Below are 24420 nucleotides of genomic sequence, written 5' to 3' on the forward strand. Positions count from 1 at the left end.
CAGATCACAGACCTATCCTTTCGCTTACGCCTATAATCCTACTACTATGGTTCAGACCAAGGACGATGTACCTTACCTACATTAGAGATGGGCTGAATACGGCCTTTGCCGACTACGGCCTTTGCCGAATACGAATATTCTTAATGTTTCTATAATTTAGTGCATAAGAAAATTTTGGTTTTGTATCTTATTTTAATTTTTAACGTAATCAAGTAATTATTGTAGGTACTTATACATACTAACGAAATAAGATGTCATTATCCGATGAATTACGAAAAAACTTACGCTATTTATTTACTTTGTTTATTCGGTAAATATTCGGCAATATAACCGAACTATTCGGTTAATACGAACATTGAAAAACTTGCCGAATATGCCGAATACCGAACATTTACCGAATATTCGGCCCGTCTCTAATGTACATGTAATCATCCTTGGCTTGAATGGCTTTTCTCCGACGCGAAACGAAAACGAAACGCCGCGAAAGGGAGTCTGGCTCTGTCGCGCCAATACACAAGAGCGATAGAGATAGATATCTACTAGCGTTTCGTTTCGTGAGCGTTTGTGCCATTCGGCTACGCACCCTGATAAGCAAATAGCCTGCCTGATGATAAGTATTAAGTATTCACCGTAGTTTTTGGTTGCCTACAAGTCCAGAGGCACTCCTTTCTTGAAGAACTCGAAGTGTAGACTCTTGGGTCTTGGGGAATCCTCTTTTGACGGTGCGAATTCTACTTTGTTATTATCAAGGACGATATATACCGGGACTGAAAAACCTTATACAAAGAAATGTACCCTTGAAATGTATGGGCCTTTTAGGGATAAAACTAGATGACGCTGTTTCGCAGACTGGAAGTGGCAAAAATCATATCTTCCCCAAATATTTTTGCGTGTTTTTATTTTTTATAAGAACAAATGACATATTACGTACATACATATCTACACCCTGTTTTTATTGAATTCCGTTAACTTTAAGGGAAGGTTCTTTAGATCAAATACTATTAATTTCTCTAAGAAACAACCGTCTTAACTTTTACGGTTATAGAGTTTAACATTAGGAATTGGTAAAGACTGTCACACACGTGTTCAGTAATTATCTTAATTTTTTAATATTTCTCTAAGAAACAAGCGTCTTAACTTTTACGGTTATCGAGTTATTAAAAAAATTAATATAATTACTGAACACGTGTGTAACAGCCTTTACCAATTCCTAATGTTATTTGTTTTGACATGTGCCGTTCACAATACACATTTTGAAAAATTTGTAGGCATAATCAGTTTAGTTATGATAGTATTTAATAGGTGGCGCTAAAAAAATTTAGGTATGTATGTCTGTACGATTTTTAGTCGTAGAACTCTTTCACAGTAAAAGTCAAACTGACTTCTATAATAGCAAATCACGGTGTCAATTCAACAGGGTTCTAGAGTGGCCTAGGATTCTAATTGGTTGACTGTACCCTGTCTGTACCTAGTCGACTGAATTGATGTCATCTCTACAGTTCATTCCAGTGTTTCTCCAAAATTTTCATGAATAACACAAGAGCTCGAGACCCATGGATTGAAAATCACTGGTTTAATTAAAATCATTATTCTTCTACATCACCTCTTATAGTGCAGGGAAATTAGAAATGGGAAGGAATCAGACTATTTCTGTTTCCGTAATTACTTTTCCAAATATGTACAAGGAAACTCGAATTGCTATAAATGTTATATTTAATCTGTGTGAGCTTATTTCTATTGTTTTTCAATAAAAACAAGTAAAAACTCCAAACAAAAATAAAAATCCAAGCCGTTTTGAACTTTTATTGCTTTTTTTGTTTCTATAACATAAATAGCATTTATTTTTAAATATTACAAGTTACAGTTACAAACGTATAGGCATTGCACCATTAATAAATAATAATATAAAATAATTCATTTACATTAAACTACCGCGCGTAGCGCGTGTCGCCGGTGTCCTTATATTAGAAAAATAGTGAAAAAAAAAAGCTTTCATTGAAATTTGGTTCCTTTATTTGGTATTATTTAGCAAAATTTTAAAAATCCAGGGACGGGCGGTCAGCGCATGGCTAATGTAGGTGCTGAGACACATTAGGGCGAGCGCAGGCGCGGAGCGCGCGTCCCTGTCCTGCGGACGACAGATGGCGCTAGTACGAGGCGGCCGCCCCGCCGGCGCGACGGCGACCTGCAAGGATCGCGTTATCACAGGTCTTGCGTGCTGTCAGATCAGAATCGCTCGTCGTTCCGGCACGCTACTACCGCCATCTGTTACCCTATAAAACATTAAACGACTAGGCTTAACCCGACCGGCCAGAAATGCTGTTACTCCGTGCTGAGGGCGCGAGACTCCTGAACCAGGTAGACCTGGGAGCCGGGCACGGTGGAGGTGGTGACGAAGGTGCGGTGCTTGGCGCGGATGAGCGACAGGTTGCTCTCGGCGACGTCGGCGCGGTCCTCGGCGGCTTCCAGCTCGCGCTGGAATCGTCGTACTCGCGTCACGGTCTGCTGGGATACGCCCTCCTGCAATCAAACAATGGGTCAAAACAACGTCCCTTAGTCAGGTTTACAGAAAATCCAGCCAACCCTTAGGTTCAGAGCTCATTTGCCTCGATGGATATATCTGACTGAAGCCAGTATACCAGAACAAACTTTATCTTTTATCTAAATTATTGATGCGGAGATCCCGTTATACTCGTTCCATGAAACTAGCTCCTTTTGAGCAATTGTTTCAATTGAAATTGATTTGCACGAAACAAATGACGTTATTCCAGATTTTGAGTGGGTACCTGTTCCGTCAACTGCCTCTTGTAGATGTTGACCTTCTGGGAGACCTTCTCCAACGAGTCCTGGAGCAGAGCGATGTTCTTCTGGTCCTCCTCGCACTGTATGACGACCTCCTTGAGCTGGCGCTCCTTCTTGCGGAGGATCTTGATGGTCTCGGCGTGCCTCCTCTTCTCCTCGTCGATCTCCAGCTCCATGTCCTTGATGCGCGCCTCGAGTTTGCTGATGATGCGCTTGCCGCCGACGATGGCGTTGGCTTCCACCTCTTCCAGGCGGACGGACAGATTCTACAAAGAAAATATTGATTAGATTTTTTGAGTACCTCTAACACGCTGGTAGAAACCATTGGTCGTTGTCCATTTGGTCGTTCTAAAACTTAGACGATACCAAGCAGAGACAGCTGCCCTTCTCCCTTTGGAGTTACGAGAATAACATTTCTAAATGTATGCTCCTCCCCCTCTTATACCTCTTTGCCTTCGGTCATATGGCACCGCTGGTGGTCGGTTGCAGCCCGTCTGTATCAACCAATATAAGCTGTCCTTCCATAGCCCACTATCTGGCGATACTGTGTTTAGCTATCCAATTTTGATCGGTTTTAAATTCAAACTATATGTAAACATTCTATAAAAGTGTCCGTACCTTGACTTCAATCTCAAGCGACTTCTTGACGGCTTCGATCTTGACGATCCTCTCCTGTTCTTCGTGCAGGATCTCGACGGTGTGCTTCAGCTCAGTCTGTGAACCAACAAGCAATGAGTTAGAAGATCATATGGAAAATACTTCACGGTGGGATACTGGTTCCTAGGAAAAAAGATCTTCCGAAAATTTTCCCCGAAAGAATTGAAGGTCGTATCTTTCGACTTTTCTCCGTAAGAATTTGAAGGTCGTATCTTTCGACGCCAACGACAGGCGCAGCGCAGCGCAAAGCGCAGGTCTAACGTCAAATTGATGAAGCCAATGGCACAAGTTTTTTAACTGGCACTACTTAGAACTCGATACCAAGAAAAAGAGCATCTTAGAGTCGGAAATACAGAAGGTAGTTGCTATTTGTGACTCGATATCAAAGAAGAGAGCATCCTAGGGTGGGAAAGACAGTTTCACACCTGTACGCGCTGGTATCTCTCGTCAGCCACGCGCAGCTCGCGAGTGATCTCGTCGTAGTCGGAGGCAACGGCGGCCAGCTCCTGCTCGATCTTGGCTTTGCTGCTCGACAGGTTCACGTTGATGACGGTCAGCTCGTTGATGCGAATGGTGGCTTCTTCCAGCGACTGCTCCACGACGCGCTTCTGACGGATGGCCTGGAAGACAAAAATAGATTTTAGAGTGGCTTATTTGTGGCGTTCCATTCCTAAAAGGTGCTTAGTGCTTCATTCGCAATAAGGGCTTTTGTTGAAATTTCAGAAAAGTCTTAATGCATTTGAATCATAAATTCTTCCTATGATGGATTGTAGTAAACTCGCGTTTTTCTCTTAATGTCTGAAACTTCTGAGATGTACCTACAGATTTCATATGCAGTTGTTGTCTTCAAAAGTAGTCGGTAACTAATTTGGCTGAAATGGACTATGCCCCCTTATATGAACTGTCCCACAAGTATCATTTAGGTCATTCGGTTACAGAAATTGTAAGAGCTCTGTGAACCATTTTGCAAAACTAGCGTATATTTATAACTCACTAGCGGATGCTTGTTTTTATGTCCATTTCCTTTCTTTACTCCACTCGATGGTGCGACCCTGAATCCAAAAGGCATAATTACCTGCTCGTAGTTGCCACGGATCTCCTCGACCTCGCCAGTGAGGGACTGTATCCTGCGCTGGGCGACGCCGTACTGGTCGAGGGTCACCTGAAGCTGCCTCTGCACTTCGTCGTAGTGGGTCTGGATCTCCGTCAACTGTCGACGAAATTGTGTTAAGCATCTTGCAAGTACATACATTGTGTCAAAGTTATACTCCAAACGAAGAGGCTGTTCAAGAACAAATTTTAACTAGTTTTATTTACTCTGGGAAGGCCAAACTTAGTAAAAACTAAATTTCTTAATGTGTTCATGTTTCGTAGCCTCTTGACTTGACTGAAAGCAGTTATTTTGCCAGTTTACAGATGTCTAATGACTTAGATTGTTTTAATTTATTTCAGATTTGCGATTGTATTTACAATCCTTTTAAATATTGAGAAAAAGAGATCCTTTGTAACATTTTGGACAAGATGACCGTCAAAAATTTCTATTTCTCTATTGATTTAAGTAAGAACTATGTCTCAATTTCTAAGAAAAACATTTATATCGTTCTAGTTACCTGCAGCGACTGCTTCTTGATGGTCTTCTGCAGGTCGAGGTTGGTCTTGTTGGCGACGTCCAGAGACAGCTCCAGCTCCGTGATCTGGATCTGCAGCTTCTTCTTGATGCGGGTCACCTCGGTCTTCAGCTTCGTCTCGGCCTCCACCACGCGGGCGTTCAGCTGCTCGATCTCGATGCTGGTCTGCTTACTGGAAGGGACAGGATAGGTGAGATTATTTTTTGCCTCTGCCAAAGCATAATGGGCTAAATAACTAGGTCAAGTTATGCCAGATTCTGACTATCGAGTGATGTTTAAATCAAACTCACTAAATAATACAGGAATTAATGATCGTTACAAAAGTTGCGTAACGATAGAGACATGATTTTTTTTTATTAAGCAGAAACGTCTGCTAACGATTCTAAACATTTTACCCCACCCCAAGGTGTTTTTTTAGAAGTCACCCCAAGACGTGTGTACAAAAGACATGTTTTTGAAATTTTAAAACAAGAAATCTTCTGTGATAACTAGAGCATTTTACTATTGCTTGGCCCGATATCAGTTGCTGGATGGCTCTTGAAGAATAATATCTGCAAGAAGTGTGTGGCTATAGATATAAAAACGATTAAATTATTTCAATAATTCTTTCGTATGCCATTCTTACTCCCTATAAAATTAAAATGAACACGACTGTGATTAAAACAACGACTTATCAAACTCTTCCCGGCCTATGACCAACGTATTTATTAATAAAGTCATGCAGTATTCACCTTGTGTCTATCATGATGCTCGTATTCAAGTGCTCGAACTGCCTCAACGTTTCCTTAAGCTCACTCAACGGTTTCAAATATGAATCGTCTATGATAGGTATCTCTTGATGAACTACAACCAGATGTGTCTTTGGAGGGGACACAGAACGCCTGATGCACCTCACCGTTTCTTCACACAAGCTTTCTACATGCTTTCTAGCCATAGTGGACACTTCACTTTCCGACATTATACTTTTTTTCACCCTAGCAAAATTCCGATCGATCTGAGCTTTTCTCGCTTGGGTATCCATTTTTCGTACATACGCGTTCGCCACATTTTGTCTACTTTCATCTAACAAAGTCTGTGCGATAGCTTTAGCAGATTTGCCTCTGTACATCAATGCTTTACCTTTTAATTCAGCACCAACATTCTTCTGCTTATCATAAAGCTCCAACTCCTTTTCGATTTCTTCCATTCTCTGTTTCTGTCTCTCGGCCTTATATTTTTCCCTATTTACTCTAGTCTTCTTAGCTTTCACACTAACACTTTCCACACCGACGTGCTTTGTGACGTTTGCTGCCGCAGCGGTGGCCACACATGTGAACGGCGCCCGCTTGGATACTTCAAATTTGTTGAGGTCACGCTTAGCTTGCTCCGCGATTTCCTTGGATATCCTGGAGACGTCTTCGTTGGAATACGGCTGCACAGGTTTGTCGAAGCGATATTTCTCTAACCCCCTCTCGTTGTTCCAGGGCAAGTGCGGCGGCTTGCTCGCGACTCCGTGCTCCTTGTCGGAGATGTAATCTATCATTGGCTGGTAGAAATTTATACCGTAGCCATAGTTGTCTTCGTAGACCGCAGTGGGAGGGCGGTTCCATTTATAAGTGGCCACTTTAACCGGCGGCATCGTTGAGCAACAGAGTATCAATCGTCGGTTACCGATGAGTGAGTTGAGTTATCGAGACGTGCGTCGCCAAAGGCCGAGGTCGTAAAATTAGGTCCGCGAGCAACTCGGCGACGTCTTTTGTACAAATTAATCGGCACAGATGTGCCAAAATGCTAATGTGATCGCCTATTTTGTGCACCAATAGGATGCCTTGTTAAATATATATGGTATCCGTGCCAATAATTAGAGATAAATTCTACCGTGACGCTTTTAGGTTTGTTCCGGAAATATTCCGCTCATTCATGGTTATCTCATGTTAATTCCTGTCATTAGCGATATATTTTATCTAGAGAGTGGTTGTTGCTTTAATTATCTAGTGTATTTGATGTATTAGTTCGATTTATGTGTGATTGTTTATTGGCTGCACCCCAATAAGATAAGTGTGTCATGGATGATGGCTGCATGCTCGGGTGACAGGCGTCAGTCATCGGGGAGGGAGGGGTAGTGAGAGACGAAGCCCTTAGTTCCGAGTCGGCTCCCGTCTAGTACAGAGGGCTAGTGTTCCGTGTAAATGTTCTGTACATACTTTTTAGTTCAGCATGGAGCATTACCAATGCCGGCACACCGTAAGCTTTCTGATATCATACTATTAGAAGTTGATTGTCTCTTTGTTTCCGATGTTTATGTGTGTTAGCATGTGTATATTTTAAGTATCCTAAGCTAAGTCAGGTTACATAGACATATCTATTTGTATAGCTTTGTTTTAGCAACTCCTAATTTAGAGTTTTCTTGTCCTCTCTTTTTAAGCATGATTTAAACATTGAACTATTGATATGGATTAGCCATACCTCCAGGTCATCATACAGCCAACTAGCTGCCGTTGTGCTCACTACAGGAAAGCAGTTGGCAACCTAAAAACCTTTTTAGGAAGTTCAGGTGGATAGAGCTTCGCTAAGTGCCGATTTGCGGCAAACCCAGAACAGCTTACTAACTACATACGTTTGTCTCTTTCTATCCAAGGACTTACCGGATGGCTTCGATCTCCTCGTCCTTCTCCTGCAGGCGGCGCTCGGCCTCGTGGCGGAACTGGCCGAGCTCGGCGGTCAGCCTCTGCGCACGCTGCTCCTCAGCCTTGCGGCCCTGAACAGAGAAAATAGAACTTCAATATATTGCCGGTAAGGGCTACGGGGAGATAAAATGTGGATATTGTAAAACAAAAATCTGTTTCTTCATGTAAAATGCTAAAAACATGTTGATCATCTAAAATGTACGTATATCAATTATTACTTCTGAGAAAAAAATATAGGTCACCGGTAGGAATCAATATTAAAATATTTCAATCATTTGTACCCTAGTTCGATTTGGCAGATTGAACTATTTATTACGTTAGTCAGTATTCTAAAGATGTTACAATAAATATCCAGTCCAGACGTCATAACATCATAAATTAGTCTCAACTAAGGTTTTCTTGAAATCATTGGTTAATTAATCATGGTTCTGGCCACAAGCGAACATTAGTTAGCGATGTAAACGTTCGTGTGGGTATCAGAAATCATCAGGAGCCATGTGTACTGTCTAAGTCGTTTGCCAAATACTAAATTACTTACTCTACTAATAATTGTTTGGTGCAGCCGGTGGCAGCTGGTCAGTTTTACAGCTGCGCCTTAAGAAGTTTTATAAAAGTTTTTCTATTGATTTGTACAGCCGAGTTTATAAATATGTGTACATTTCTTCACCATAACTCATTGCAATAAGGTGAAAAAATGTACACATATTTATGAACTCGACTATAGTTGTGTTTGAGATGATTTATAGAAATTGGATAGCGGTAAATCCATATTTTTTTAATTAGCTGCTTATTGATGGAAACGACTTGACAGACTATATAGGTACCTAAACTATATATTCGTATGCTTTGCGAACTTTTAAATTCCGTATAATTATCAATGCGAATGTACCAATTTGACAAGTGCAGTTGTTTATCCTCATAACCAAATAAACAAAACTACCTACAAGAATAAGGTTATATTGATATTCTATATCGCCTGAAGTATATCGACACGATGACCCATATTTCTATTGCCATTTCCTATGAAAAATTTGAGCCCTCAAAGTAAACGTAAATACCTAAGAAAAGGTGCCAAATTTTTAACGGAAACGATAGTAACCAAAGAGGATCGAGTATTATAGAGAGTTACTGTCGAAGAAAAGTAATCACAGCATAGACTGCCATCTCTTGACACAGGCTTAAAACTTTTGAACCTCAGTTTTGACAATTTGGCCCAGGATATTCTTAGCTTGATATGTTTTAAAATGTCAAATATTAATATTAGCGCCATCTAGCTGAGCGTACCCCAAAGGTGTAATGCCATCTAGGTCACCGTGCCCGTTTCTGTATGGTACTGAGGTACGTTTTTTTCTTAGACTTTATCTGTCTTATGTCTTTGGTTATCCCTCAATATGAATTAATTTCGTCAATTTAATAACTGGGCCTCTCGGTATTTATCTCAATGCGCGTATAAATAAATGTCTAAGTAAAGAACAAGGTAGGAAACCTGGCATCGACGAGTGATGTGGCAATCTGTGACGTCTGCCAAACTGTCGTTAGCCCCGTACAAAGTGTACAAAGTCACTCATAAATTACCTGTCAATTTCATTGTCAGAGACATGACTGTGTTTCATACCCTACAAAAATCAGAGCACCATCAGGGCCGTGGCCAGAGTTGCATACCGTGGTTGCCTATAGGGCAGTACAAGTGGAACTTTTTTCCAGATCATTGATTTGACCCTTGGATGCAATTGTATCAATTATTCATATTAAATTAACCAACGCGACAGTCAATTTCACTTTCATATTAATCGTAATACCTATACCTATAAATAAAGTTATTTTTAATTCGATTTTCGTTTGTAAATGTACCGAAAAGTGCCATTACAATATGTAAGTTTCGTTTTGTGTATTCTTTGAATGTTGTCAAGGGCTCATCTTTGGGTATTGAAACCCCGAAATTGTATTAGGCTGAATTTGTCATTTTTCATTCATTGTAATAACCGTTGACTTTAGAATTGTCCTCAATCTTGTCTGACCTAACCCAATGGGTTCAATAGGGTTCCTTTTTCAATGTATAGGGACCTACCGATGTTTCCATCCTGAAATTCGTTTGCCTTTTCCCATACGTAATTTCCCAAAGGTAGGTAAAATTTATGTTCAATTGTTTAAAATCTAAATACCCAAGATATCGATTGCGACATAATACGCCTCTGTTAGGTATTCCTATTGCTTCCTGTCCTCATTAGATAAGAAGAGTTTCTGAGATCTGGGTCCGAGATCCAGGGCTGTTGGAGACTCCTGTTTTAGGGGATACTTACGGCCTCGTGAGTTCCTCATAGACCCAGAGCCCAGGCCCGCCAGACCTTCCTCAAATTCTCAAGGATGAAACTTTGGGACAATGTAGAGTTCATATCGGCGGTTAATGTGTGCATATTTTCTAGTTCGGCCCATCGGCCAATTTTTTGCTATCAAGTGATGAAGGTGAAAAAAAAAAGTGCTTACTTTCCTTAAATTCTCAAGGCTGATTTTTATATATGTATTAGAGCACGTTGTTAGAAATTGGTTATCATCAAGGCCAGACCGTTTCCGCCGGCCATAACTTTTACCAGACGCGACAAAGTTGGCAAAAAACGACTCTAACTTACCTCATTTTCTCAAGCCTGATTTTGATATATCGATACCTTTGGGTTCAATTGGCGTAAAGGACAAAATGCAGGTTTTCAGGAGAAGCAAAAAACAACTTTTTTTTTAGAAAAATGTTTATATCTTTTTTGTTTTTTGACCTATATTTGTGACGTATATAGAAAAATATGTAGATTTTTAGTATCCTTCACCTAGTGTAGCAACCGTAGTGATAAACTAAACGGTTTAGAAGTTAGATGGTTGTAAAGGACACGTCAAAATGCTATGGACGTCCTTTACACCCACGATTTTTTTGAACAATTAGAGCTGATAGGGTCGTAAATGACGGTCTTAGATGATTTTTATACAAATTCGGGGCGTAAATGTAACCGGAATGGTACAAATGGCAACTGTTTTTAGCTTAGTTTACAATTGAGAAACTTGAAAAATGTATCAAAACGTAGTTAATATGGCATAGAATAGCCACATTAGTGTTACAGTGTATATTTATCTAAATATTTAGCAGAGACAAAGAACAAGACTATTTTATATCCAGTTTTGCAATAAAGAAACAACATTTGCTTAAAAACTATCTAGTATTTTGGAAAGTTATTATTTTAGTACTCGCCGCTGTCTCAACTCTCATTAAGTTACGCATTCAGTATTTAATTCTAGCAGGGAAACGCTTTCGTAGTTTAAGTAAATATAAAAACACTAATGTTAATCACGTAAACTTTAATCAGCAACTGTGAACAGTAGACTATATTAATACGACAGTAATTTTAAGTATAAAGTAGAAAGAAGTTCTAAGAATAACTAAGAGTTAAGTACCAATTTATAAACGCAAGTTAAGACGCGTATACAAACTGTGACCAACTAATAAATAATAGTAACTGTAGTCAAGACTACCTACTATGTTGATGCATATTTTTGATAATTTTAAAACAGAAGATTGTTATTTAGTCTTTAACCTGTTAAGTAAGAATAATCTTAATTATGAGTTCAATCCTAGAAATATTATAGTCAATGCTTTAAGTAACTTTGGGTACATAGCCAAGTCACCAAACGCTAACGCTCATTCGCTAGCGAAACGCACCTGTTATTGTCGCACTAAATGTTAGTATAGTCTACTGTTAAAGTTTACTGGCGGCGTAGCTGAATGGCAATCGTCGACGCCAGACGCCGACAAAAATGCAGTCTGGTGCAATACGCAAGAGCGATAAAGCTATAGCTATAGCTACGAAAAAAATATATAGCTACGAAATAGATAGTATCGTGAGCGTTTGTGCATACGTTGTGGGTACGTACCCTGATTACCATAGTGTTTTTTTTAAATTACCTACATCTCGTCGCAGTATAATAATACTACGAAGTCTACGAAAGCGTTTCCCCGCTAGAATTAAAGGCTGAATGCGTAACCTACTGACTATTCAACAGCGGCGAATACTAAAAAAATAACTTTGAGCTTGTTGCCAAAGTATTAGTAGATCGTTTTTAAGCAAATATTGTTTCTTTATTACAAAACTGGATATAAAATAGTCTTGTTCTTTTTTGTTTCTAAGATAGCTTAGATAAATAATACACTGCATTAAACTAATGTCTATTCTATGCCATATTAAATACGTTTTGACACATTTTTCCAGTTTTTAATTGTAAACTTAGCACAACATTTGTACCATTTCGGTTACAATTACGCCCCGGTTTTGTATAAAAATCATCTAAGACCGTCATTTACGACCCTATCAAATCATGGGTGTAAAGGACGTTAATAGCTTTTGACGTGTCCTTTACAACCATCTATCTTCTAAATCGTTTAGTTTATCACTACGGTTGTTACACTAGGTTAAAGATACTCGTAATCTGCATATTTTTCTTATACACGTCACAAATATAGGCCAAAAAAAACAAAAAAGTGGGTTTATCTTTCTCTTGAAACCTGCATTATATGTCCTTTACGACAATTGAACCCAATGATATCGATTACAGTTGCGGATAAAATATTTTTAGTGCTGGTCGTAAAGGACGAAGAACAAAAAAACTTGTCCTTTACGCCCAACTTTACCACACTACTATAGAAAGTGATCCTTAAAAAGTAAGGGCTTAAAGGGCAATAATATATATCAAGGTGACTTACAACTATATTTTTATTTGTAGATTTCCTTTACGACACAAATAATAATTTATAATTAATGACTTGATATTTACGCCCCTTCAGAAAAGCTATTTTTGCAAGTCCATAGTAGAAAATCTTGGTCGTAAAGGCAACTTTTTAAGAGATATCGAAATTTTAACTACACAGATCGATAGCGCTTGAAATTCTGAACAAAACTGTATATATAACTCATTTTCGCCAAAATGTCCTTTACGCCAATTGAACCCAGAGGTATCGATATGATACGCAGGGACCTGTAACTAGACCGTTTGTAAGCAGCCAGACCAATCGGATGGACCCAACCATCCGCCAGACCGACTTAAAGTTTCGATATGAGCATTAGTAGAATTGAAATATTCCGGGTCTATAAAAGCTAAAAACTTGAATTTTCTACATTAAGCTAAGTGTATATTGTATACTTGACGTAATAAGCGACTTTCAAAAATTTTACTTCTAAGGAAATAAAAAAATGAAAGTTTATATGTGGTGCAAGATTAATTTTAAGCTATGAATTTTATTTACACTGCGTAAGTACATGTGTATTTTATTATAAATATAACTTTTACCAGACGCGACAAAGTTGGCAAAAAACGACTCTAACTTACCTCATTTTCTCAAGCCTGATTTTGGTATATGATACGCAGGGACCTGTAATCAGACCGTTTGTAAGCAGCCAGACCAATCGGATGGACCCAACCATCCGCCAGACCGACTTAAAGTTTCGATATGAGCATTAGTAGAATTGAAATATTCTGGGTCTATAAAAGCTAAAAACTTGAATTTTCTACATTAAGCTACGTGTATATTGTATACTTGACGTAATTAAAGTTTAATTTACTTTTCTTCTTTAAATTTATAATAAAATACACATGTACTTACGCAGTGTAAATAAAATTCATAGCTTAAAATTAATCTTGCACTACATATAAACTTTAATTTTTTTATTTCCTTAGAAGTAAAATTTTTGAAAGTCGCTTATTACGTCAAGTATACAATATACACGTAGCTTAATGTAGAAAATTCAAGTTTTTAGCTTTTATAGATCCGGAATATTTCAATTCTACTAATGCTCATATCGAAACTTTAAGTCGGTCTGGCGGATGGTTGGGTCCATCCGATTGGTCTGGCTGCTTACAAACGGTCTAGTTACAGGTCCCTGCGTATCATATATCAAAATCAGGCTTGAGAAAATGAGGTAAGTTAGAGTCGTTTTTTGCCAACTTTGTCGCGTCTGGTAAAAGTTATATTTATAATAAAATACACATGTACTTACGCAGTGTAAATAAAATTCATAGCTTAAAATTAATCTTGCACCACATATAAACTTTCATTTTTTTATTTCCTTAGAAGTAAAATTTTTGAAAGTCGCTTATTACGTCAAGTATACAATATACACGTAGCTTAATGTAGAAAATTCAAGTTTTTAGCTTTTATAGACTCGGAATATTTCAATTCTACTAATGCTCATATCGAAACTTTAAGTAGGTCTGGCGGATGGTTGGGTCCATCCGATTGGTCTGGCTGCTTACAAACGGTCTAGTTATAGGTCCCTGCGTATCATATATCAAAATCAGGCTTGAGAAAATGAGGTAAGTTAGAGTCGTTTTTTGCAACTTTGTCACGTCTGGTAAAAGTTATGGCCGGCGGAAACGGTCTGGCATTGATGATAACCAATTTCTAACAACGTGCTCTAACACATATAGAAAAATCAGCCTTGAGAAGCCAGCCTTTTTTTTCACCTTCATCACTTGATAGCAAAAAATTGGCCGATGGGCCGAACTAGAAAATATGCACACATTAAACGCCGATGTGAACTCTACATTGTCCGAAATTTTCATCCTTGAGAATTTGAGGAAGGTCTGGCGGGCCTGGGCTCTTGATCTATCACGCTTGTTCTCCAGCCGGCATAGTTTCGATCTTCGTTCGTGGAGACGTCGTCGGGTCAACTCAAGCACGTTGAAGCGGGCGTCGTGCAACACAGTCGTTTTGTTTTCGCTTCCTCTCACCAAGACAAGAAGAATTTCTCAGGGCTGATATCTAGAAATTCCCGTGTTAGGGGATACTTACGGCCTCGGCTTCCTTGTAGGCGGCAGTGAGTTCCTCACGCTCGTTCTCGAGACGGCGCAGCTCGATCTCGAGCTCGTGGAGACGGCGGGTCAACTCAGTGATGTTGGAGCGGGCGTCGTGCAACTCATCTGTGAAAGGAGTGATTCGTCAGTTATGAACATCATACATATGCTGCAAAGTAAATAAGTCGTTGTAAACCTATTTTTCTCAAACATGCAATGAAATATTGTCTTTACGTTCCTTAAAATGGGCTGGGAAGTATCGCTTTTTGGGCGCAACAACTCGAGAGGACTGTAAAGGGATTTCATATTATTTTTTAGGCCTAGGCCTGCAAAGTAACTTTTTTAAGTAAGCTGTCATAACTGTCATGTCACTTTTTTTTTAATTTTTGTGTGACCTGGATACTTGTCACACTTGACGTTTGAGTGTATTTGTATTTTGTCACTTAATAAATAAAATATTGTCCTTTAGAGCATTTTTTTTTTATTTCATTGTATGTTTGAGAAAAGCACTATACATGCCTCGGCGCGAAAACGGATTCCCGGCCTCGTATCCCTATCCGGCCTCGCTCGCACGCTTGCTCGGCCGTATATACCCACTTGGCCGGAAATCCTCATTTTCCCGGCCTCTGATGTAATGTACTATGAATAAAGAATATTTTGGCTTTGACTATATGTTTTTAATTTTTTTGTTGTCACTCGTCGCTTGGTCCCATCGGAAGATCAGCTAAGTCATCGGCAACAAGCTAAGATGACTCTTTTATGTTTCTGTTATAATCTGTAGTTGGTCTCGTCGTGTGTAAAATATTCTATGCTATTCTAGAGCCTGGTTTTAAAAATTGTCAAGCATTATTATACTATTTATAAGGCCCGGATCCACCGTTCTGCCACTAGGTCGACAACAATAGCTGTGGACTCGATGGTATTTAGAAGCAGCTACTCTCAAAAATTATTGATTTTATTACAAGTTTTAATTCCCGTCGCTTAATCTATTCTGCTATAAGGTTGATTCTTTTTCAGATTATATATTTTTTTTACGTACCTTAAAGCAGAATGGATTTACTCGAGTTTGAAGTTAAGTGACACAATCTTCGTAACTATTGTTAGTAATGACTTTTAGTTTCAATTTCGAAATGTTACCGAAACTATTTCATAAGAAAGTTTTTCACGTTTATTTTAATCTACAGGTTTTTGGAGAACCAGTAGAAGACAGCATGCTGGTCTGGCGACGGTGATCAGCTAAAGAAAAACTATTAAGGTACGTGCATTTGTCGGCTTCGTTCGGCATTCAAGACTTACACTCAGAATTACACGCAGTCTTAATTGAAACATTGGATGTTCCTGAAACCGGCATATCCTTGGTGTCTCAGTGGTTACTCTCCCGTCTTTCTGAATCTTCTTGTAGCTTGCCGACTTGGTGCGACGCGCGCTGCAGCTCGGTCTCCTATGCAGGTGCCGTAGCCGAATGGCATTTCTGCGACGCGAAACGAAAACGAAACGTCGCGAAAGGTAGTCTGGCTCTGTCGCGCCAATACGCAAGAGCGATAGAGATAGATATCCACGAGCGTTTCGTTTCGTGAGCGTTTGTGCCATTCGGTTACGTACCCTGGTCAGCTGGGACTCCTGTACTCACCGCTCAGTTTCTTGTTCTCGCGCGCCAGCGCGTCCTTCTGCTCGCGGGTCTTGTCGAGCTCGTGCGACACGCGCTGCAGCTCGGTCTGCTTGTTGCGCAGGTCGCGCTGGGACACCTCGTACAGCTGCACCGTCTCCTCGAGGCGGGACTTGATCTCGATGTTGACGCGCTCAAGCTGCTCGGTGCGCTTCTGCAGCTCCCGGGCGGTGCCGTTGGCCTTCTCGAGGTCGATGATGAGCACCTCCACCTGAGGACGAAAATTAAATTTGCCAGTTTAGTGTACGAGGTGTGTTTTTTTTTGTTATCGTGTTGTAAATAATACTTTTAGAGATCTACATAATTGTAATAATAACTGGATGATACATGTTTTTGATGCCAAAATTTATCTTTAGTCAAATCTGGTTCAAACTTGATATTTTTTATTTTATTTTATCCAATTCTGAATTTTGTTCCACTATTAACATCATCAAACATTTTGTTATATTAGCGAAAATTGTATGTAACGTTTGTGAAAATAGCTCTGCGCCAATTTTGAAGTGTAAAACACTATGATAAAAATTATTCCAAGCATCATTGCAAAATCTGCGCAGAGTTACCACACACTCAATAACCACAATACTGAACTCACCTCGCTCTGCAGGCGCGACTTCTGCTTCTCAACGTTGTTGATCTTGGCGATGAGGGTCTCGATCTGTTCCTCCTGCTCCTGGATGCGGATGGAGTACTTGCGACGGATCTCCTCGATCTCCTCGGCGCGGGCGGCGGCCTCCGCCTCGTACTTGGACCTCCAGTGCTGGACTTCGCCGTTGGACTTGACCAGCTGGCGTTCGAGGTCCAGGCGCGCTTCTGATTCCTCTTCAAGCTGCACGCGGACGGACTCCAGGTCGATCTCAACCTGACACATTCAAACAAGCGTCAATATAGTGTAATACGTTTTACAGAACTAAAAAACAATAAGAAGGTCCATTTTGTGATTTTTAAATAAACTCATGTTAACTAATTTCGTTCATTTAATTTTAATCCTCATTCAACACGAAAACGAGTTCTCAACCGCAAGTGAACACAACTTAGATATCAGCGTGCGTTAGCCGAATGCACAAACGCTCACGAAACGAAACGCTCGTAGATATCTATCTCTATCGCTCTTGCGTATTGGCGCGACAGAGCGAGACTACCTTTCGCGGCGTTTCGTTTTAATTTCGCGTCGAAGAAATGCAATTCAGCTACGGGGCCTGTTCCGATTTGTGTAGGTACCTACTTTACCTTCTACAACACATTTTTATGATTTATAGTGCTCCGTACAAAACTTGGTTCACGAAACACTTATGGGATCAATTCGGCTCGGAAATCGCTTTGTATAATTCTGTCTTTATAAAAAGCATTAAATCATTTTTCACCACACCAACGGGTAAAGGCTTACTTTGCTATTCGAAAACAGATAGCAAAATTGCATTTTATCCACAAGAGTGCAAAGTAATATTATTTATACAAATTTTAACTTTATGTTCTCAGCTAGCTGATAGAATTTACCTATAAATTATCATTTTGAATCATAAATATCGATGGATTTGATTTAGTTTGATGTTTTATAGTCAGTATTTTGTTAGTGTTGGTGTGGTGAAAAATTTTGTGTTTCACTCGGCGGCAAAGTGTTGTGTGTACCCGAGCAAGCGAAAGATTCCAATATTGAACCGCGAGCGTAAAAGTCGTTTAAACAGTGGAATCTTCAGCGTTGCGACGCTTTCAAGGCACGAAGGTTAAACAAACTTTGCCGCCGAGTGAAACACAAAATTTTTCACCACACCAACATTAACAATATCGGCACGTGCGGTTAAACAAAAACTTGAAGAACAATTTGAAGAATTTGTTTTACAAGGGGGCAACCCCTTGTAAAACAAATCCTTTAAATTCTTTTTTCACTTCGTCGTCACTTATTTGCCACTTTTTCTAGTACAGTCTCTAGTCTAATACGCCGTTAATTTGTGACATGTTTTACCTGGTAGGTATATCACAATTTCGTATTCTTAGGACCCCTCATGAAGAAACTTGAGTGGTTTCATGTGTTCTGCCTTCCCTTTTATGGGATGCAGGCGTGAATTTATGTATGTTATGTTTACCTGGTGCAGCGTGGCTTCGAGCAGAGAGCGCCTCCTGTCCTCATCCTCCAGGCGGCGGCGCGAGTCCTCGAGCTGGCTCACCAGCTGGCTCTTCAGATACAGCACGTTCTCGATGTTCACCTGGAATTAATAATATAATAGACATATGGGTAATTGTTAGGAAAATAGCCAAATTAGTACTAAGGCCCATATTAAAAACACGTCTCAAGCCTCATTATATTCTATAATAATGAAAATACTACAAGGTACCTGAAGAGGAATAAGTACTTATATCAAGTGTAAACAGAGGTAGGTGATTTTAAAATTACAGTAGGCACTTTTCCTGACTTAATTTATCGAGATTGATTTTTGTACGTATTGTGAAGTTTAGGAGAAGAATTAACGTCAGATTTGAAAATTTGCAACGATTTCTATGGTTTTGGTGCGATCAAAGCACTTTTTTTTTAAATCAATTGTAATCAAAATATTGGCTCAAAACATAATTTTTACAAATTATATTTGTCGGTCTCGACGTAGTTGTGATCGCTTCGCTGGCTAAGTTTGTTCGCATGTTGTCTAACTATTGCCAAATAAAATGACTAGATGACGTTGGTGGACTAGGAAAATGTCACATCCGTTTCGTTGTTCATTAATATAATATACTTAGTGATAATAAACCTATATGTTGAGCTCAAATACGTTCAACAAAACGCAATCATTGTGCCAACAGATGTGACATCCAGTGACATCTGACATCCATGTCACATCACAAATGTCATTGTATGATTTATTGAATATTCATAATATATGGATATTAAATATTTTAGAATCGCAGCAGCAATGCGAGTAGAGATACAGAATTAATAACTGTATAAATTAATAATTGTATGACCAATGACCTCATACATAAAATTACCAGTTTAGGTGACAGAAGGCGAATCCAATTTGTAAACATTAAATTTAATGTGCTAAGGAAAAGAATCTTTCCGATTTTCAACGGGACACGGCTGAAGGGGCGAGCTGGTTTCGACTGCGCCCATGCATCTCAATTGTCCAGAAAGTTCATTCGAAGATCATTTTGCTTATAATAATCTGAGTAATCACAGTGAATGGTTTGACAGTATTTCAGCTAACATGTAGAGAGACTTGCTAGCTTCGTCGGTCAGGCTTCGTCTTGGACACAACGCCGATAGTTAGGCCGCCAGGTGTGGCACTTTGGATTACGTTTTTATAATAAATTAATGATAGTTTGTATTGTTTTGGTAATATATTTTCTACTCGTATACTATACTCGTTTGGTACTCGTATAAACCTAAACTGAGATAATAAATGAATAAAAGGAAATAATTAGTGAAACTCTGATATAAGTTATAATTAATGAGACTAAATGCGTTTTCACATTATCCGATCCGATATCGGATGTAGGACTGATACCCCATACATTACAGGCGCTATCTTGGATTTTTTCCATTTAAGTCCTTCCGACATCCGATATCGGATCGGATAATGTGAAAACGGACTAAGACAATAGATACCTTGTTAGTGTTATATACCTATGCCTATGTATATCCCACCAAAAACATTCTGTAAAAAATAGCCGTCTCGATGGAGCTGCTTGTTTATCTCTAAAAAGTAATGAAATCTACATAAAGTTCCTTACTGCGATTTCTTTATTATTATAGTTAACTAGCCTTTGCCCGCGGCTTCGCTCGCGTTAAATTCGAAAATCTCTCCACAAACTTCCATCCTCCATTCTAAGGAAGTGGGGGGATATAAAAAGATACAAAAAGTAGCCTATGTCACTTTCCATCCCTTCAACTATCTCCACTTAAAAAATCACGTCAATACGTCGCTCCGTTTTGCCGTGAAAGATGGACAAACAAACAGACACACACACTTTCCCATTTATAATATTAGTATGGATGTTGTGTGACTTGGCCGTTGAAGTGTAGCGGTGCTGGCGACAAATTGGTGCAATGGTGTCATGGAGCACCTGGTTATAAACTTCTTTATACCCTTGTGACATAGATTTACGGCTTACAATAAATCGTCCTTGCTGCTTACAATAAATTTATTTAAAAGTGGAAAATGTCAGCCTTGGGTGAGGCAGACATTTTCAACTTTTAAATAGTGGCATCGATTGCAGACGTTTCGGCTAATCCAAAGTTAAAAATTATTGTAGGTAATCTCTGTGAGAACTGGACTTGACTTGGCAAAATTATATAGATAAATAGAATACACACCTTAAGGTCCTGAACTTCCTTGATGAGCTCAACATTCTCCTGGGACAGGCGCTGCTTGTGGGAGGTGATGTCGACGATGGTGCGGTTCAGCTCCTCGATCTTGATGTGCAGCTCGCTGATGCTCACTTCCAGCCTCTCGCACTGCTTAACCACGGTGATCTTCTCCTTGCTCACGTTCTCCACTTGGGCCAACAGCTCGTACACTTCAGCCTGGAACTTGGACTTCTCTTTCTCGGCTCTGCAGGCAAAGAAATTACACTATGCAGAGGACGCTCGAAAAGTACGCACAGATACAAGCGGCTTCCGTTTGTGTGAACCGAAATTCCTCATGTCACTTTGATAAATTGTAATATCGATTGACTCCTATAAACCCATAGTTTCTTAACACATTCATTGACCCTCTCTGTAGGCCTAGCACATGATGGCTGCGGGAGTATGTCGCCGCGAGATAGATGCCACGTCTTCTTCTAACTGTATTAATGACATAAGGACGGGTAGTCTATCTCGCGGCGACATACTCCCGCGGCCATCATGTGCTAGGCCTACTGATATATTTTACGGCTTTATAATAAAATTTGCCGTCGCTCATGTCCCCCACATATGGACACCCCGACAATTTGGACAGTGAATATATTAATAATTATTAGAAATAGGGAATGATGATGAAGTGAAAAATTTCCGTGACATAAAATTCGAAAAATTGGCGACTGTTCCAAAGTAAAACCTAATAAGGACCAATTATCCCGCTTAATATTTAAAATTTGGCCCTAACTAGATTTAACTCCTACGGCAGTCGTTGGCGTTATCCTGCTTTCGGAAACGCTTGTATTTGTGTTCTGTTCATAAAGGATGATAGCATGAAAAATCGCTTAGCTCGCATATTCGCATGGCAATAGGAACTTAGTCTAATAAATGGTCACAGCATGCTGTTAGGGCACAATGAAATTGGGATGTATTATAGAATCAATGAGCATCAGGTTTTGAAGAAATACGTAAACAGAAAAGAGACTGAATTTGTATAAAAGAAATGGGTACAAATGCGTCTGTTTTCTGCCATGATACACTAAATCTTCAAGAGCGTTTCCTCACCTGGCTTTGCCTTTGGTAAGCTGGTCGATTTGTTCCTGGAAGTCGACGACGATCTCTTGGTGCTTCCTCTTGAGGAGGTGCGCCGTCTCTTCCGACTCCAGGTGGACATCTTCCAATAGTTTGCGGAGCTTGGTCAACTCGGTGTCGCGTTTCCTGTTGATCTCGAACTGAAAACGTACAGGTACATTTCAAAATACACCCTTAACTTCTGGGTGTATTGGGACAGCGAAGACTTGGCGCATACACTGCACTCTTTTGGTTTTAAGGAATTTAATTGAAACTCTTGAAATTATTTTAAACATGACATACCTATATATAATACCTATTTAGTGACAAATATATGTACAACCAAATACTTTAGTAGAATATTCTCTGAAATGTATTAAATTCAAAACAATTTCGGTTTTATTTTTCTGATTAATTTAGGGGAGGATGTTTTTACTGGAAGTTATATTCAAATATTATACTGGATTTAATATTTTGTTCTTCTGTAGTATTTAGAATGTTATTTTATTGTTCTAGAGCAAAATGTATGCACGCAGTCTTAAAACTGTCATTACTCCTTCGTCACGTGGGTAAATGTTAGGAAAAGAAAAAGATTGCTTTGTTATTCTATTCTTATCCTCATGTTATGTAGGTTTGTATTCTCAAAGACAGGGTCTGCATGAGTTGTTGGATTACTGTCAGATATTTTAATATTTAATTAAAAGTGTTCTTTTACATTCTAATGCGGTAAGTTACTTTTTTATTATCCTTTGCCTTTCCACCATTTACACACGAAAACTTAAAAAAAATAAGTCCGATTTCTTGTGTGACCTGGAAATGAAATGTAATTACATCGCCAAGCAACAACAACATCGCATTTGCAGAATGAAATATCGCAGCGCATAAAAACAAATTTTGGCGCAATTATTAGCATACCGGTAGTATACTAATAATTACGTGATATGAAAATTTACGTAGGCCGTAAATAACAAGCAGCAGTTGGAATGTCTTCGTTTTTTATGACTCTTCTTTATCTTCAGTGTGTTTTCTTCCTTTAAATCATAAGTATGTATTCTTCTTTCTCACGTTTCATTGTTATCACCACTTGTTTCAGAAAATAAATATTTTTCTTTATATTATTTTCTGTTTCTATGTTTCTTTTAAATTCATTGGCATCTTCTTTGGCTTCCTGTTTGTTGACCGTTTCAGCAGCTTCATGTTTTTTTGTTGGTAGAACAATATCTGGTAAACATCTTATGATAACCTCGTATATAGTTTTATTTTATTTACCTGACTTTCAGCTCCGCCTTCAGCTTCCTCCAGCCTCTCGGACAGTTGGATGACTTGCACGCTCAAATCTGCCTTTTCCCTCTCGATCTGTTCCAAGAAAGAAGATTCTAATGATATCTTATTTTTTTGAATATCTAAACAATGCTTGAGTGCAGTTAGTACCTAATGCAGGAAAAGCTTGAGAAATTAGCATTTATGGCAACTATTACAAAAAACATGAAAACGAAAATTTTTAGGTTTCTAACAATTACGATAACTGTGTATGATTAGTCCATGGTAACAAGAGCTGATTCCAAAAGGTAATATTTAGGTATAATACCTGCTACATGAAAATTATTAAGTGAGTCATAGAACGGGTTTCCTAAATTAGTGAAGAACCGAAAACCGAAATCAATTCATTAATGGCATCGTTAATAGGAATTATATAACGATACGTACATATAACGCACTTCGTAGAGGCTATAAAGACTATAGCTATGACTAACTCAGATATTTTTGCCAGTCTATTATTACATTTCAATATTGTGGCATTCTCTGAACATCATTTGGCCCAGTTTCAAAAGTGTCTCGAGCGAGAAGTAGAGATTTGTGAGAATGCTTTCGCTACGTCTATTTTTATCCGCGGTTCACACAGCGCAGGAGTTACGCGATCAGTTCACTGCAGTATTCAAAAATAGATAGCGCAAACCGATCCGATGACGAGATATGACGAGGTATTGATGGTATTGAACTCACTTCCAAATATTACGCATATCCAAAGCACTTTCAAAGACACTTAGTCACACTTTAGGGTTTAAGTACTCAAGTTAAAAAAAGCACAAAATCCGTTAGTACACGTTAGCTGGGCGGGGCACCGAGGGTGGCGCGATTTTCCAAGGGTGCAAAGCTTGCGAACGAGGGCGGCTTATTAATAGAGCCGCCCCGCCCACCGCGCGCGCGCCCGCTTTGGCCGCGCGCGCGCGGATCACGTTTCGGCCGCTCTTACCCTCTGACGCAGCTCCCTTTCGGATTCCAGATCATCTTGGAGGAGACGGATCTTGTCCTGAAAAATACAACATTATAGTATCCGCAAACACTTTCACAGCACTGCACTGGTTGGTAAACGGGCTGTACCTCCAGCCTGGAGAGAGCACTCAGGTCGGCGGTATACTCGATGTTCACGTCGGTGGTGCCCCCACCGCTGCTGCGGTAGGTGTACTTTGAGGACTTCGCCACGGCGGACATTGTCGCTGGTCGGGATCGGTCGGCACTCGGCAGTCGGCGCTACGTTACCGGTCGGGCACCGTTCGACTAGTGAGAGCGGGCGGGCTGGTCACCGCGCGAGCGCTGCTCGCCCCTCCCCCGCGGGCCGCGGCGCCCGCGCCGGCTCCAGGGCGGCCGGCCGGCTGGAGCGCGCGGATCGTGTTACCACCCCCGCGCGCCCCCCCCTCTCGGCCTTTTATAGACACGCCCGCCTTCCCGTCCGCACTTCTCTTTTATTTGTTTTGACCAAAAAGTTTTGGCGAAACC

General features: G+C 39.8%; 2 protein-coding genes across 2 annotated transcripts; both read right to left on the bottom strand.

Moving 5' to 3' along the window:
- Positions 1-1789: 1789 nt before the first annotated feature.
- On the bottom strand, positions 1790-24219 carry LOC125241551 (paramyosin, long form-like). Its single transcript, XM_048150087.1, has 16 exons — positions 24025-24219; positions 23897-23953; positions 22912-22998; positions 21637-21803; positions 20548-20785; positions 18326-18445; positions 16837-17103; positions 16209-16455; positions 14577-14704; positions 7712-7824; positions 5070-5259; positions 4535-4669; positions 3885-4079; positions 3421-3516; positions 2787-3068; positions 1790-2520 (listed from the first exon to the last, which is right to left on the bottom strand). The coding sequence occupies exons 1-16, from the start codon at positions 24133-24135 to the stop codon at positions 2323-2325; spliced, it is 2631 nt and encodes an 876-aa protein (XP_048006044.1). The 5' UTR covers positions 24136-24219; the 3' UTR covers positions 1790-2322.
- Positions 5628-7630, bottom strand: LOC125241553 (paramyosin, short form-like). The gene has a single exon (XM_048150089.1). The coding sequence runs from the start codon at positions 6703-6705 to the stop codon at positions 5815-5817; it is 891 nt and encodes a 296-aa protein (XP_048006046.1). The 5' UTR covers positions 6706-7630; the 3' UTR covers positions 5628-5814.
- Positions 24220-24420: the final 201 nt, after the last annotated feature.

Source organism: Leguminivora glycinivorella, chromosome Z (genome assembly GCF_023078275.1).
Source record: "Leguminivora glycinivorella isolate SPB_JAAS2020 chromosome Z, LegGlyc_1.1, whole genome shotgun sequence".
NCBI classification, from domain to species: Eukaryota; Metazoa; Arthropoda; class Insecta; order Lepidoptera; family Tortricidae; genus Leguminivora; species Leguminivora glycinivorella.

Excerpts from the sequence above, each read along its gene's own strand:
- LOC125241553 (XM_048150089.1), bottom strand. The coding sequence starts at position 6,705 with ATGCCGCCGGTTAAAGTGGCCACTTATAAATGGAACCGCCCTCCCACT.
- LOC125241551 (XM_048150087.1), bottom strand. The coding sequence starts at position 24,135 with ATGTCCGCCGTGGCGAAGTCCTCAAAGTACACCTACCGCAGCAGCGGT. Across the intron at positions 16,456-16,836 it reads AGTCGCGCCTGCAGAGCGAG|GTGGAGGTGCTCATCATCGA; the intron begins GTGAGTTCAGTA and ends TTTCGTCCTCAG. Across the intron at positions 2,521-2,786 it reads AGAGGCAGTTGACGGAACAG|GAGGGCGTATCCCAGCAGAC; the intron begins GTACCCACTCAA and ends GTTTGATTGCAG.